Here is a 12,720-nt window from a genome sequence, read left to right on the forward strand (position 1 = left end):
TGGCAAAACGATTGTTTAAATGGGGGAATTTTGCTTTGCGATGATCGGTTCCCTGCTTCGGGAACCGATTCTTCGCAAAACGATGATTTTTCAACAGCTGATCAGTGGTTTCAAAATGGCCACCAAGTAAATAAAATGGCTCCCTGCTGTGTTTAAGGACGGATTCCTTGCTATACAGGCAGCGAAAATAGCCGCCATACGGAGGATCTTCGCTGGACTGTGAGTTTTAAGCCCATTGGAACACACTGAAAGGTTTTTAATGCGTTTCAATGGGCTTTTTGTTTTCGCTTTACGGTTTTCGCTTAACAGCGATTTTCCTGGAACGGATTATCGCCGTTAAAACGAGGCACCACTGTAGTTTCAATGAAAGTTAGGAGTAACGTGATATAACATAACAATAGTTACTTAAAAATTAGCTCTCTTTAATGTATGAAAAGCTGGCTGGATAGCTCTGTGAATTGGGTACTTGGCCGAGCAGCCAGAGTTTGGGAGTTCAATGCCTCCCAGCTTGTAGTAGCCTTGAGCAAACTGCAGTTCCATAACATCCCCCAAAGAAGGAAATAAGAAACTACACCTGAGTACTCTACATATTGCCATAAATCAGAATTGACTTGATGGTACAGTATTCAATTATTATTAACATAGACAGATTTATTTATTTTAAAAAAAACAGATTAAGCCCTATTAGGTGATTAGATCTCCCACCAAGATCTACCCATATCACCCGAGCGAGTCAGGAGGTGAGGATGAGAAGCTTGACCCTGAGGGAGGCCTGGAAGGAAAAAACAAGAAACCGGGCCTTCTCAGCAGTAGCTCCTTGCCTCTGGAACAACCTTCCTCCAGAGATTTGTGCGGCCCCTTTGATGCGTATCTTTAAAAATCATTTTAAAACCTGGATGTTTATGCAGGCCTTCCCTCCAGTTAATATTTGATCTTCTCTTCTTTGTTTACTTTTTGTTTTTCCTTTTCCATCTTGATGAACTTGTTATTTGATGTAATAATTTCTTTTTTGTTGTATTTATATGTTTTTTTATGTATTTGGAAGCCGCCTAGAGTGGTCATAAGACCAGATAGGCGGGATATAAATAAAATAAATAGATTTCAGGCTATATCTAGGACTGCTCAGAAACAGAAACATACCCTAAGATTATTCATTTTTGATCATGCAACTTTCCCCGTCCTCTCTGCTCACCATCCACCCTGATTAAGTTCCAAGTCAACACCTTGTCTACAACTAGTGGGGGAGGGAGAAAATAACGACATTGCTAAATTATAAATTTTGGATGTTGGCCAAACAGCACTGTAAATCCTTAAAACCTGTCCTCACCAGGTATTGCACCTCAAATATAACGAAAGAAACAAGTACTGGTGAAAGGGGCACACAATCTCAAATTAAGTATGTGTTGATCCCATCCTACTTCCCGCAGATGTTAGATAACCCAGCATACATTAGAGCCTCAAGCGGGAGGGAGGACCCTTTAATATCAGGTCTTCACTTCCGCTATAAAATGCACGACGGGAATGCGAAGTTACTCATCTCTGCGCGCGCGCCCCCCCCCCCCAGCCTTCCTTTCAGATCCATGACCTCTAGCAATAACCCCTGGGAGTTACCAATGGTAACCCAGCCGCCCCCCTTTGCCAGCGGCCTCTAAACGAGGGGGCACCTTTCCTCCAGTTTTTTTATTCGACAGACTCCCCCACATATTACGGAGAGAAAAATGAACCAAAAGACCGAGCATGACTTCCCCGCAAACCTTGGCTCAATCCTGACGATCCCAGCCTCCGGGGCTTTCCAGAGGATCCCTCACACGAAGGCCAAAGTTCTGAGGAAGCTCCCGAAGCGCCTGCGGGAGCTCTTCCCAACCCTCAGCAACTCACCTTCGGCGGGCCCCTGGGCTGCCTTCATCCCTCAGGTGGGTGGGAAGGCGGAAGAGGGGCCAGGCGCCCCGCTCCACTTCCTCTCATGGGGCGGGGGGGGAAGTACAACCGCCTCGACCAGAGGGGCCCTCTCCGGTTTCGACGAGACTCAGGCAAAAGCAGCGCCCAAAAGCCAGAGCGCCCACTCCGCAGGAACCGCCATCGCGCTTCCAACGGCGCGAGACTTTGCTGCCTTTCTCGCGGGATTTGGAGTAGGGGAAATGTCAAGGCGGAAAGGAAACGTACGAGAAGAAATCTCAGTGCCGGAGAAGGGTAGCCAATCCAACGTCGAAAACACCGCGAACTCTCGCGAGGTTTCGCATTGTTTCCCCCCACACACCCCTTTTAAAGGTCGAATGCTCAGCCCTCGACGCGAATAAGCGCTCTTCTGTTGACGTGCGCTGGGATGTTTTCAGTAAAGTTTTGTGGCAAAAATAGAAGAGGCAGCTGTTTCTCCCCATGCATGGTTCCAGTGCGTTTTTAAGTATTCAATGGCTGAAAGATGAGAAAGGAGAAAAAACACGAGACGTTGGCGCCTCAAAATCTAACTGCTGTATTTTAATGCAAGCTTTCGTGGATGAAGTCCACTTCCTGAGATATGAGAGATTACATAGCAAACATATATGGCTCCGAAATAAAGAGACAAGTTGCAAATTGTTTGAGTCGATGTTCCATTTCACACCTAGTAATGATTTAAGACCCCGATTAGATATTCAGTTATTTTTCCTTTGAAACTAAAAAGTGATAACGGTTGGTGGGTAAAGGAAAAGTAGACTGTAGATAACAGCAGAAACAACATAATCCTTGTGGTATTGCAGATATAGTAATTAGTTAAGAATCCCCAACATTACCATCGAAGCTTGTTCCGTACAAGTGGCAGCGGTTAGTTGGGAAGGAACCTGGGCTATGGAACATAAGAGCGGATAGTTAATAGAATGGGACAATCTCTGCACAAAATAGTTGACACAAAATGGATATCAGAAATGGCAATGCACAGAAAATAGATTTAAATTAATTTAAATCTGGATACTCTTCACGGGATTTGAAAGTTGCCATCCTTGTGACAAAACATTATAGAACAATGATCTAGAGGGAAACAGCTGAAATAAAAGATGTTTGATACTCATCTCAGCGGATTAAATATTAGTAAAGGATTCTTAAGCCACTACCAAAATATAAAATACCACAAACATTATCAAGCAAAACCCAAAGGAAAATAATTAAAGGACAAAAGATCTGATATGCTTGCACAAACTAACACAGCTCCCTCTTCTAAAATGTTGGTTCGTGTTACCAAGGGGGAAATGAATAAAAGTTTTTCTGAAGGACCAAAAAAAAAAAGTTGCTTTCGGTTAAGATTCAATGGAATTTCATCAGGAAAGTACGTATGCCAAATTCTCTGCTCGTGTTTGTAAAAATATCTTTGAGGTTCCGTGGCTTTCATTGAAAAACAGCGGATCTCTATTCCCACCGTCAAATAGTTTGGTTCAAACAGAAATCCCCTTCTCGCGAGATTACGGCCGCCAGGCTCATGTGGTAAAAGAACCACCAAGAGAGGAAAAAGAAACCCCTTCATTCGCTGTCTGTCACCGTCGCAGGAAGACGTTTATATGTGAGCGCCTGCGCGAGCTAGAGCGCGCGTACGCACGTGCATGTGTGTATTCTCGCGGTATTTGGAGAAACAGGAGCAGGTATAGAGGAGTTGGGGGAAGCAACCCCTTCCTCCTCCTCCTCCTCCTCAAGCGGTAGCAAAGAAAGCGACGGCATCCGCGGCCAGCGGGACGACGGCGACGATTTTTTCGTGTTCTCGCGAGAGTTGGTGGCTAACCTTCTTCCCCTCACTTTCCTTACCTTCCTTTCCCCCCGCCCCTCCCCCCAACCTGGAAGCGGCGCCGTTTCGCTCAGGGAAGTAAGAGGTGAAGGATGGGGATCCCGGTCTGGCGGCCCTGCTAGAGTCCCGGGCCGAGGGAAGAGGGAGGGGGTTCTTCAGAAAGAACCAATTCGCTTTAACCAGGGGCCTCCCGGCGTATTCGGAAAGACCCAGGCCTTGGGGCGGGTGGAGGTGTATTCCGCTCCCCCGCTTCCTTAGGAACTTAAAAGAGAGTTGGGGTACTCAGTCAATCCGGCTGCCGCTTTCCTTTCTGTGGGAACCCAAGGCATTGAGTTAGGGGGAGAGGCAGCTCTGACTCACGGGAAACCATTGCTTAAGTACTTGGGGCCCCTCCTGCTTTGAGGGAACCCATACATCAGAAGTGGAAGGGAGTGGGGTCACTTTCCAGAACTTTTTGGCTCTTGTTTTGTTTTTTGTTTGGGCTTGGAGAGTTGCATCAACTTGCCTGTTTATCAGTAGGGTCTGAAATTATAATAGACTCTTCATTTGGCCCCTTAGGGTTATTAATTTCAGGAACTAGGGATTAATTGAAATTTGGAGTTAAGGGAGGAGTAGGCCCTTAACCCACCCTTTTCATATTACCTTTAAGACTTGGGGCAGAAGACTGTCTGATCAGAGTTGTACGTGTCCTATTTAAAAGGCTTTGAGGAGGCCCTGTTTAGATTTTTTTTTTTTAATCTCCAGCTTGGTCAACTTTTTGAGTGCTATTCTAGCCAGCTTTGTAGACCCAGACACTTCTGACTCAAAGGAAAGAGAAAAATAGATTGAATGTAGGAGAAACTCATCGAAAGAGAAAACAGCCCCTTCCGCTGTGGGAGGGGGTGTTTTGACTGCTAGGGTTTTGGGGTTTGGGAAAATTCCCCCCTCTTTTCAAGCACAGTGGAGAAGGAATGCCAAACCCAGAGAGACATGGGGGCAAGAAGGATGCAGGAGGTGGGGGGTCTTTGTGTCAAGAGACAGCATCTAGTAGTAGTAGTTCAAATAGTAAGGAGAGGCATCGACTCTCCAAACATAAAAGGCACAAATCCAGGCATTCCAAAGAATCACTGCTGGGGGCCCAAGAAGCAGGAGCATCGCTTGGCAGCATGATCAAACCATTGGTGGAGTATGATGATATTAGCTCTGACTCGGACACCTTCTCTGATGAAGCAGTCCTCAAACCAGAACGCAGGGAGAATGAGGAGAGGAAAGGGATGTCGGAGAGGAGCGACCGACTACATAGGCATCGTCATCACCAGCACAAGCGCATTCGTGAGCTGATGAAAAGTAAAGTGGCAGACAAGGAGAAAAGGCTGGAAAGGAACCAAGAATCTTCAGGCAAGTTGAGTTCCGCTAAGGACAGGGTGTCAGGGTCCTCAAAAAGACTGCATGAGGAGACTGATGACCACTCATCAAAGTCATTCAAAAGCAGCAGCAAGGAGTCTCGGTCAACCAAAGTGCACAAGGAGAAGTCCAGGAAAGAGCGGGAAGCAAAATCTGGACACAAGGACCGCAGCAAAAGTCACCGGAAAAGAGATGCTCCCAAAAGCTACAAATCAGTGGACAGTCCAAAACGAAAATCCAGGAGCCCTCACCGGAAATGGTCTGTCAGCCCCAAACAGGATGACAGCCCTTCAGGAGCATCCTACACACAGGACTATGACATCAGCCCTCCACGCTCTCACACATCTAGCAATTATGATTCCTACAAGAAAAGTCCTGGTGGGTCCTCGCGAAGGCCATCAGACAGCCCGCCATACAAAGAACCAGCTGCGTACCAATCCAGCATGCGCTCTCCCAGTCCTTACGGTAGGAGACAGCGGTCAGTCAGCCCATATAGCTGGAGACGGTCGTCCAGTTATGAGAGAGGAAGTGGATCATACAGTGGAAGGTCCCCCAGCCCACCCAGCAGAAGGCGGTCCAGCAGTCCTTTTATTCCTAAACGGTCATTGAGCCGGAGTCCTGTATCCAGGTATGTGAATAGATAATTTGTGTAGTTAATCAGAAATATCTGACACTTTTTAAATTTAAATGTCACTGAAGGCACTGATCTCTGTCATCATTCTAACTACCATACTTTTAGTAGCAGAGTTCATTTTCAATATAAAACTTATTTGCTTCTCTTTTCATACAGCTGATGCTGAAGTAATTATTCATATTTTGCTGTTTTGGGGGACTCATATCTTTAAAACAACCAAGTCCAGTTAGCCAGCAAGATAACTAGTTCAGATATCACTCTGAACTTTAATTTAGCTTAGCAAAAACTGCTTACAGTAAATGTATAGTATAGATTCACTTGTCATCCATCATAGATGCAAGGAGGAGTTCAGAACCTTTGGCTTCTTAGTATGTTGTCTAAATATAACTAACTGACTTGCTTAAATAGATAATGTTAAACAGTTTATTTGCACAGTACACTGAACAGTGATTAATGGAAATTGAAAGGAAATCTTAATAGTTCTTTGCCCCACTGTCAGGTGGGGAAGATGCAGGCCTTAGCATCATTCTTGTTACACTAAACTTTGGTTTAGCATAACTTTGGTATGTGCCCCATGACTGACCAATGATTGAGACTGAATGTTCTATACAATCCCTTGTACCAACATTTACTTATTTACAAGTTTTAGCCGTGCAATTACCAGTGGTCTCTGAGCGGTGTACAACAATATTAAAACTTTAAAAAACATTAAAACCATTAAAAGTAGGCAATATTATAATAATACCCTATATTAAAAACAGTCATAAAACATTAATATTAATAAATCCTGCTGCTCATATGGACAGCTAAAGAATACTGTACTATTTAATTAAAATGCTGGCTAAACAGAACGGTCTTTGCCTGGCACTCACATTGTTCCTTGTGAGTTTTAAAAGCAAGCAGCTGTAGAAAATGTACAGAAAAAGCAAAGCAAAGTGTGCTGCTTATATACCGCCCCATAGTGCTTCAAGCACTCTGAGTGGTTTACAAGTTAATTATGCAGGCTACATTCCCCCCCCCCCCCCGTGAGCTGGGTACTCATTTTACCGACCTTGGAAGGATAGAAGGCTGAGTCAACCTTGAGTCCACTACCTGGGATTGAACCCCAGGTCGTGAGCACAGTTTTTGGCTGCAATACAGCAGTTTAACCACTGCGCCATGAGGCTTCATGAAAAGGCAATAAAATTGTTAGACATCTTTTTATTAAAACTAAATGAAATTGTAAATAATACACCAATATTAGAATTTGGAGAAAATTGCTCTGTCTTGATGTTTAACACATTGAGCACATAAGTAGAAATTAGATACATGTTTAGTGCTGAAGTTTCAAATTTCAGTGATACTCATGGCACCTGCCTCTGTCCTGTTAGGCAGGGAGTCTCACTGGTTTGAGCAGAAACTAGTCCCATGCAAGTTTGTCTTGATCCTAGCTTTTCTAAATGTGGAATAGCTTTGGGAACATAAAAATGGTATGTCTATTTGTTGTAGAACCATGGTTTCTCTATTGTAACATGCTATCTCATGTAGTGTACATACTATTTCTTAGTGGTATTTTAACATGGCAATGGGTATTAATATTTGCAAATCCAGTCTGACTACCATTCCTGATGTTTATGAACACCACAAAGGAAGATTTTAACATCTGTTTAAATTGGCTTGGTTGGCACTGGGTGCTTTGACAATCAGACTTTGGCAAAAAATCCTTTTGCTTAGCATAGTAAATTTCACTATTGTAGGCCCATTGAATCACTGGGGAATTGATGAATCAATTCCTCCATAAGTTTCATTGATTCAAATGGGCTTATATGTGTATAAACATATATGTGTGTGTGATTCAAATGGGCTTGTTCTAACTGCAACTTACTATGTTAAAGTAAGTGATAGTTAGACTAGGCCTATTTGATTAATTGTGACTTAATGGAGGAGTTGACTTATCACATCTCCATTGATTCTTTCCTCTAGTGTGATTTACTATGCTAAACAACAGGATTTTGGCCATTGGAACAGAACATTGAAAGGAGCTGAGCAGGGGTGTTGAGGACAGGACATTTTGAAGAATACTCATTCATCGGTTTGCCGTAAGTCAGAAGTGACTTGATGGCACATAACAGCAACAAAGATTCAGTCTCTTTCCAACGTCCTTGTTACTCCTTTATTGAAACCAGTCAATACCTTCCATCCTTGTCTTTTTCACTTAACTTAGGATGCCTGTGCTTTTCATTAAAAGTTTGAAAGTTGTTGTCATCGCTTTATAACCTGAATGTGTAAAACTGCTAAAGTTGGTTGCCATATTTTACTTCTGAGAATTTAAACCTTCTGAGGAAAGTATTATCCATAGTTATTTTCTTATAGCTATTGCTAATACTTCAAATGTCCATAATTGCCATCTGAATATATGCTCCTTTGTGTTCTTGCATGTCTAGCACCCTGCTAGCACTAAACAAGTGTAGAGTTGTCATGTTGTCCCATTATTTTCAATATTTATGGGGCTCACATCTGCCTAGTCATAAACTTTGTAGATGCCCTTGGATAGGTTTCTGCCTCTCAGACAAAATTTCTTCCTTCACCATGGGACTGATACTGTCTGTGAGGAGATGCATTAAATAATATAAAGCATTTTATGTGAAGAAAACTCTTTAAAAATAGTTGCTATTATCTATACCAGGACAAAAATTTCACCATGATTGACAGGAAAGGAACTGACAGTTTCATGGGGTGGTTTATGTATGTTATCTAACTGCTTTTCTGACCAAGAAACATGTGCTGGTATCAGACCTGAATTTGAACCCAATATTTCCTGTCTTTGGGGGTCAGACAAATTTGTTCATCAGTATGGGAAAATCACTTTTAAACAGAGTACATCAAATGCAGGATGGATTAAGCTATCATTCTCAGTGCTTGAAAAAGCACCTCCTGTTGGAATTTTCTTTTTGGTTTTCTTTTTTGGCATAGAGCAAATGGTTAATATGAGCAGATTGTAAACAACCATCAGATCCCGGCCATGAAAGCCTTCGATAATACATATCTTGGTTTACCTTTAGTAGTTTCAGGAAGCTGCTGTAAGGAGGCTGCTTGCTTGAGGCATCATGGTGTACTGTGTGTAGTGGGCTTGGAGAGGAAATAAACTAACAAGGAACCCTATATTTAAATATGTAAAGCTATCTCTTTAGTCTTCATTTTTCACACTGTTGTTCACCTTCCTAGCTTTCAAGAATCTGGCTATACTTGTTGAATTCTCTCCCCCACCCCCATTCTCTATGGACTGTGTTCTTTTATTGTCTACCTAAGGAACTCATAACTTGCTGTAATTGTTTGCATTTTGAAGTAGGGAGGTATTGCTTCTCTGTTAAAAGCATGTGGTCTTTCTCCTCAACTGGAGGAGATTAACATAAAAAGCCTTGCTAAATAACTACAACTTTGCTAAATAACTACAGTACTTCCATATTTCTGGATCCACTATCAGTTGTGAGGATTGCTTTGTACAGGGCTGAAAAAATATCCAGTCCCCCAGCTGCTAGTGTCAGATTCCTAAATTGGCAGAGATTGTCATAATGGCTGCTTCATGGCAATTAAAGAATGGGATTGATCAAAGTAATTCAGATCCTGTACCTTAAGGATCATTTTCCAGACTGGTCCATTAATTTCAGAGCATTGGCACATTGCTGAAGGTTCTGAACAATATTTTAAGGTACGTTCTTGAATTTCAGGAATTGCAAGTGATGCTTATTGTACCAAAAACACATTGCAACATACAGTATATTTGCGTGTTTGTTAGTTAGTTAGTTAGTTACAGGGTGTGATGAATAAACTGTCTTTCAACCAGTTTACCTAGTTAGCAGTTGTGCTGCTTGTAGAATTCTTGGAATCTGGTGTACAATACAGTTTTGAAGAAGACCATTGGTATAGATAAGATCTTATGACATTTATGTGCCATCAAGTTGGTTCTAACCTATGGCTAAAAGCACTCATAGTGTTTTTAAGATATAAAGTACTTGTAAGTGGTTTACTAGACCACCCTTCTGTTGATGCTTTATTTCTGTACGTTTGCTTGAGGCTGCAAAAATAGCGGAATACATAAAGCCAACAGCCACGTGTATTCCAGGTGATCTTAGCTGGCCCAGTTTATGAGAGAGGCACAGTGAGGATTCAAACTCCTTTCCCTCCACTCCAGCCCACTGAGCTACGTATATGAAATCTTACACATTTCAATAGTTTTCAACACATCTTTTGAAAATCTCAATAATTCCTAATCTGTATTTTATAAGTGTGTAGGGGAAATGATGTAGAGAGGCAAGTTACTTTGGTCAAAATTAAATGCAACATCCAGGATTTTGTTGGACTTAACTGTGTTACTGCCAGTCATATGAAACAGGGTAAGTAACAGTGGCCTTCAAGATTTTTTTCCCTCCAGTTCCCATAGCCAACATAACAGATAATGAGGAATTATGGGGGTTACAGTCCAAAACATTTGGAGAGCCCCCATGTTCTGACCTAGCCTAAAACAAATAAAACCCAATTCTTTTATGTTTCAAAGTCCAGTACCTAGGTGGCAAAAGGTGACTCATACGATGGACAGTTTGGCTAGTGCCTGTTTTCACATAATGGCTGAAATCCTGTTGCACAGTTCTGCCAGGTATAAATGCTGATGTCATCACTCAGCAATATTAATCTTTAATTCAATTTAATTTAAGCTTCCTATCTCTCCCTTTAGGCTTCAAGGCTTACAAAGGATTCCTTTTGCCCTGTGAAGTTTTTTGGAACCTCAGGACAGAAATGGAACCTTTAATATATAAAAAAAATCACTGTCAGATGGTTAATAAAAATTAACGTCCCAGGTGATAATGTCATTATCATTTATGCAGCAGAGTTGCATCAATTAGATTTTAGCCAAAATCTTAGAGGATCCTTGGGTCTATCATTTAAAAACCTTAAGGACTGAATGTGTAGGACAAATATGTGTCATCAGCTCAAAGGGCTGGTGTGCTGCATTGAACCTCTTCAAGGGGGTAGATTCCTTTTGCTCTTAAGGGAGGTTTAATTTTGTGCTTTGTTTTTCTGTTTTCAGAATAACAGCTGTAAATATTATGCCAGGACATTTAGAATTGTTAGAACTGTCTGAGTGCTGGTGTACTTTTAGTTATTTATGACTGCCTAACTTTCACACAGGGTAAAGCTGGAGTAACTGGCCTGTAGGTGAGTGCTGTATATTAATCAGTATGAAATATACCCAAACCAGTTGAACTATTATGATGGTCTCCAGTGTCTTAGTGGTATGCTATATTCTGTGTTTGCTGTAGTCTATAACTTTTTGCTATTTCTCCAGTCATATCGTAAACTTTCAGTTCCAGTACCTGTCATGTGCAGTACTGCATTTTATCTTGCACTTTTGTTGAAGCTGCCAGTAGAAACTTCTTTTCTATAAGTGTTTGTGACTCTCTGTAGCCACATTGTCTTTCAGTAATCATAGTAAACAGTATTCCCAAACTATCCAATCACCTGCAAGTAGTGGGATAACAAGATAAAAGTTCTACCATGTTCAGTGGTATGGTGAGTTTGATTTAAATTTCGATTTGAAATCATGTTGGGATGGGGATCTTCTGAGCCTGGAATAATTTCCCTCAGAATTGAAAATAGGGCTGATCACATCTGTTATTTTTCATCTCCATATGTTACATCAAATCTATATTTTGGTTTAAATCACAGTTTAGACCAGTGGTGGCGAACCTTTTTGGGCTTGCGTGCCACTGGAAGTGGTGGCAGAAGGGGGAATCCCAGGCACGGAGGTGCCTCAAGACCCCACTCTGGATCCGCCAACAGCACCAGCTGCTCCGGATCCTGATCCACCACCTGTCCAGGCACTAGCACTGCTGTTGCAGCCGCCTGCTCAGGTTTGGCTGCGGGTGGGGGGGAGTAGTGATCCGGCGACTTATAGCTCGCATGCCAGCAGAAAGGGCTCTGCGTGCCAGCTGTGGCATGTGTGCCATAGGTTCGCCATCATTAGTTTAGTCCATAATTTAAATTACAGTTGAAACTTGATTTAATCTTGTGATCTCCCTGCCCCATGAGCTCTTGCAGTAACTGCAATAAACAGCAATAACTTTTCCCAACTAGAAAGAGGGCCCATGTTATACTTTTAAAAAGACATTTGCTGGAATCGTGAGTAACTCCCCATGCAAAAGGTTGATGTCATGAGCCTTTTATCTTTAATTAAATATTTCTTATCCACTACCACTCCTGCCAAGTTCTGAGGCTCCCTAAGAATGTCTTTTGATTTGGAGTCCTTAGGAATGGAGGGAGACATTAATGATAAAAGGTCGTAGCTGAGGACAGTACCAGTCATAGATCTGCATCAGCAAGATTCCGGCCAGTAATCTAGAATGGAAAACATTCAGTATTTTGAAAAATGTTCAAGTTTCCTGTTATATCAGAAAAAGAATGATTAGGTCATTTACCAAAAAACAGATGTTTGTGGAGACACTGGAAAATGAATAATCTTCAGAAAGTCATTTTTAGAGTGATGGCTAAGAACTTCGTTTTGTCTACACAGAGTTGCAGAGATAGGGGTAGACTTGCCATTCGAAAGGAATCAGCATCCCTAAAAAACTATTTAAAATTATGCTGGAGATTTTAATAGGCTTCCAAGAATGCTCTGTATTATCTGGTGTTGGAGGGGGAAAAAACTTCAGTTGAAATTGGAAAATAGGACAATCAACACTGTCATTTCTCATTGCTGTTTGTTGCTAGTAAGAAGTATCAGCTTTCAAAGAAGTAGCTTTGTTATTTCAGAATGTTTAACATAATAGAAACAAAAGCATAGTGGCACCTTTAAGACTAACATATTTATTTAAGTGCGAGCTTTCTTAGCTTACAGTCCACTTCCTCAGATATATGGAGTTACTTATTCATTGTTGTTAAATGTTGTCAAGTTGTCTCTGAATTATTCTGGTGAAGTGGT

General features: G+C 41.8%; 2 protein-coding genes across 6 annotated transcripts in view; one reads left to right on the forward strand and one right to left on the reverse strand.

The window, feature by feature from the left end:
* Positions 1-2,035, reverse strand: part of MED1 (mediator complex subunit 1) — a 34,891-nt gene extending 32,856 nt beyond the window's left edge. Inside the window, exon 1 of the mRNA XM_020799257.3 lies at positions 1,879-2,035. Coding sequence (XP_020654916.3) covers positions 1,879-1,906 — 28 coding nt within the window. The 5' untranslated portion in view covers positions 1,907-2,035. The remainder of the gene's footprint in view (positions 1-1,878) is intronic.
* A 1,538-nt stretch (positions 2,036-3,573) lies between these two features.
* The window catches only part of CDK12 (cyclin dependent kinase 12), a 93,191-nt gene continuing 84,044 nt past the window's right edge, over positions 3,574-12,720 (forward strand). For all 5 annotated transcript variants that reach the window (XR_013537543.1, XR_013537542.1, XM_078377845.1 and 2 more), the window contains exon 1: positions 3,574-5,759. Coding sequence is in view for 3 of the 5 variants with exons in the window: in XM_078377845.1 (XP_078233971.1) it covers positions 4,699-5,759 (1,061 nt within the window). In the remaining 2 variants the exon portion in view is untranslated. The remainder of the gene's footprint in view (positions 5,760-12,720) is intronic.

This window comes from Pogona vitticeps, chromosome 6 (assembly GCF_051106095.1).
Source record: "Pogona vitticeps strain Pit_001003342236 chromosome 6, PviZW2.1, whole genome shotgun sequence".
Classification (NCBI taxonomy): Eukaryota; Metazoa; Chordata; class Lepidosauria; order Squamata; family Agamidae; genus Pogona; species Pogona vitticeps.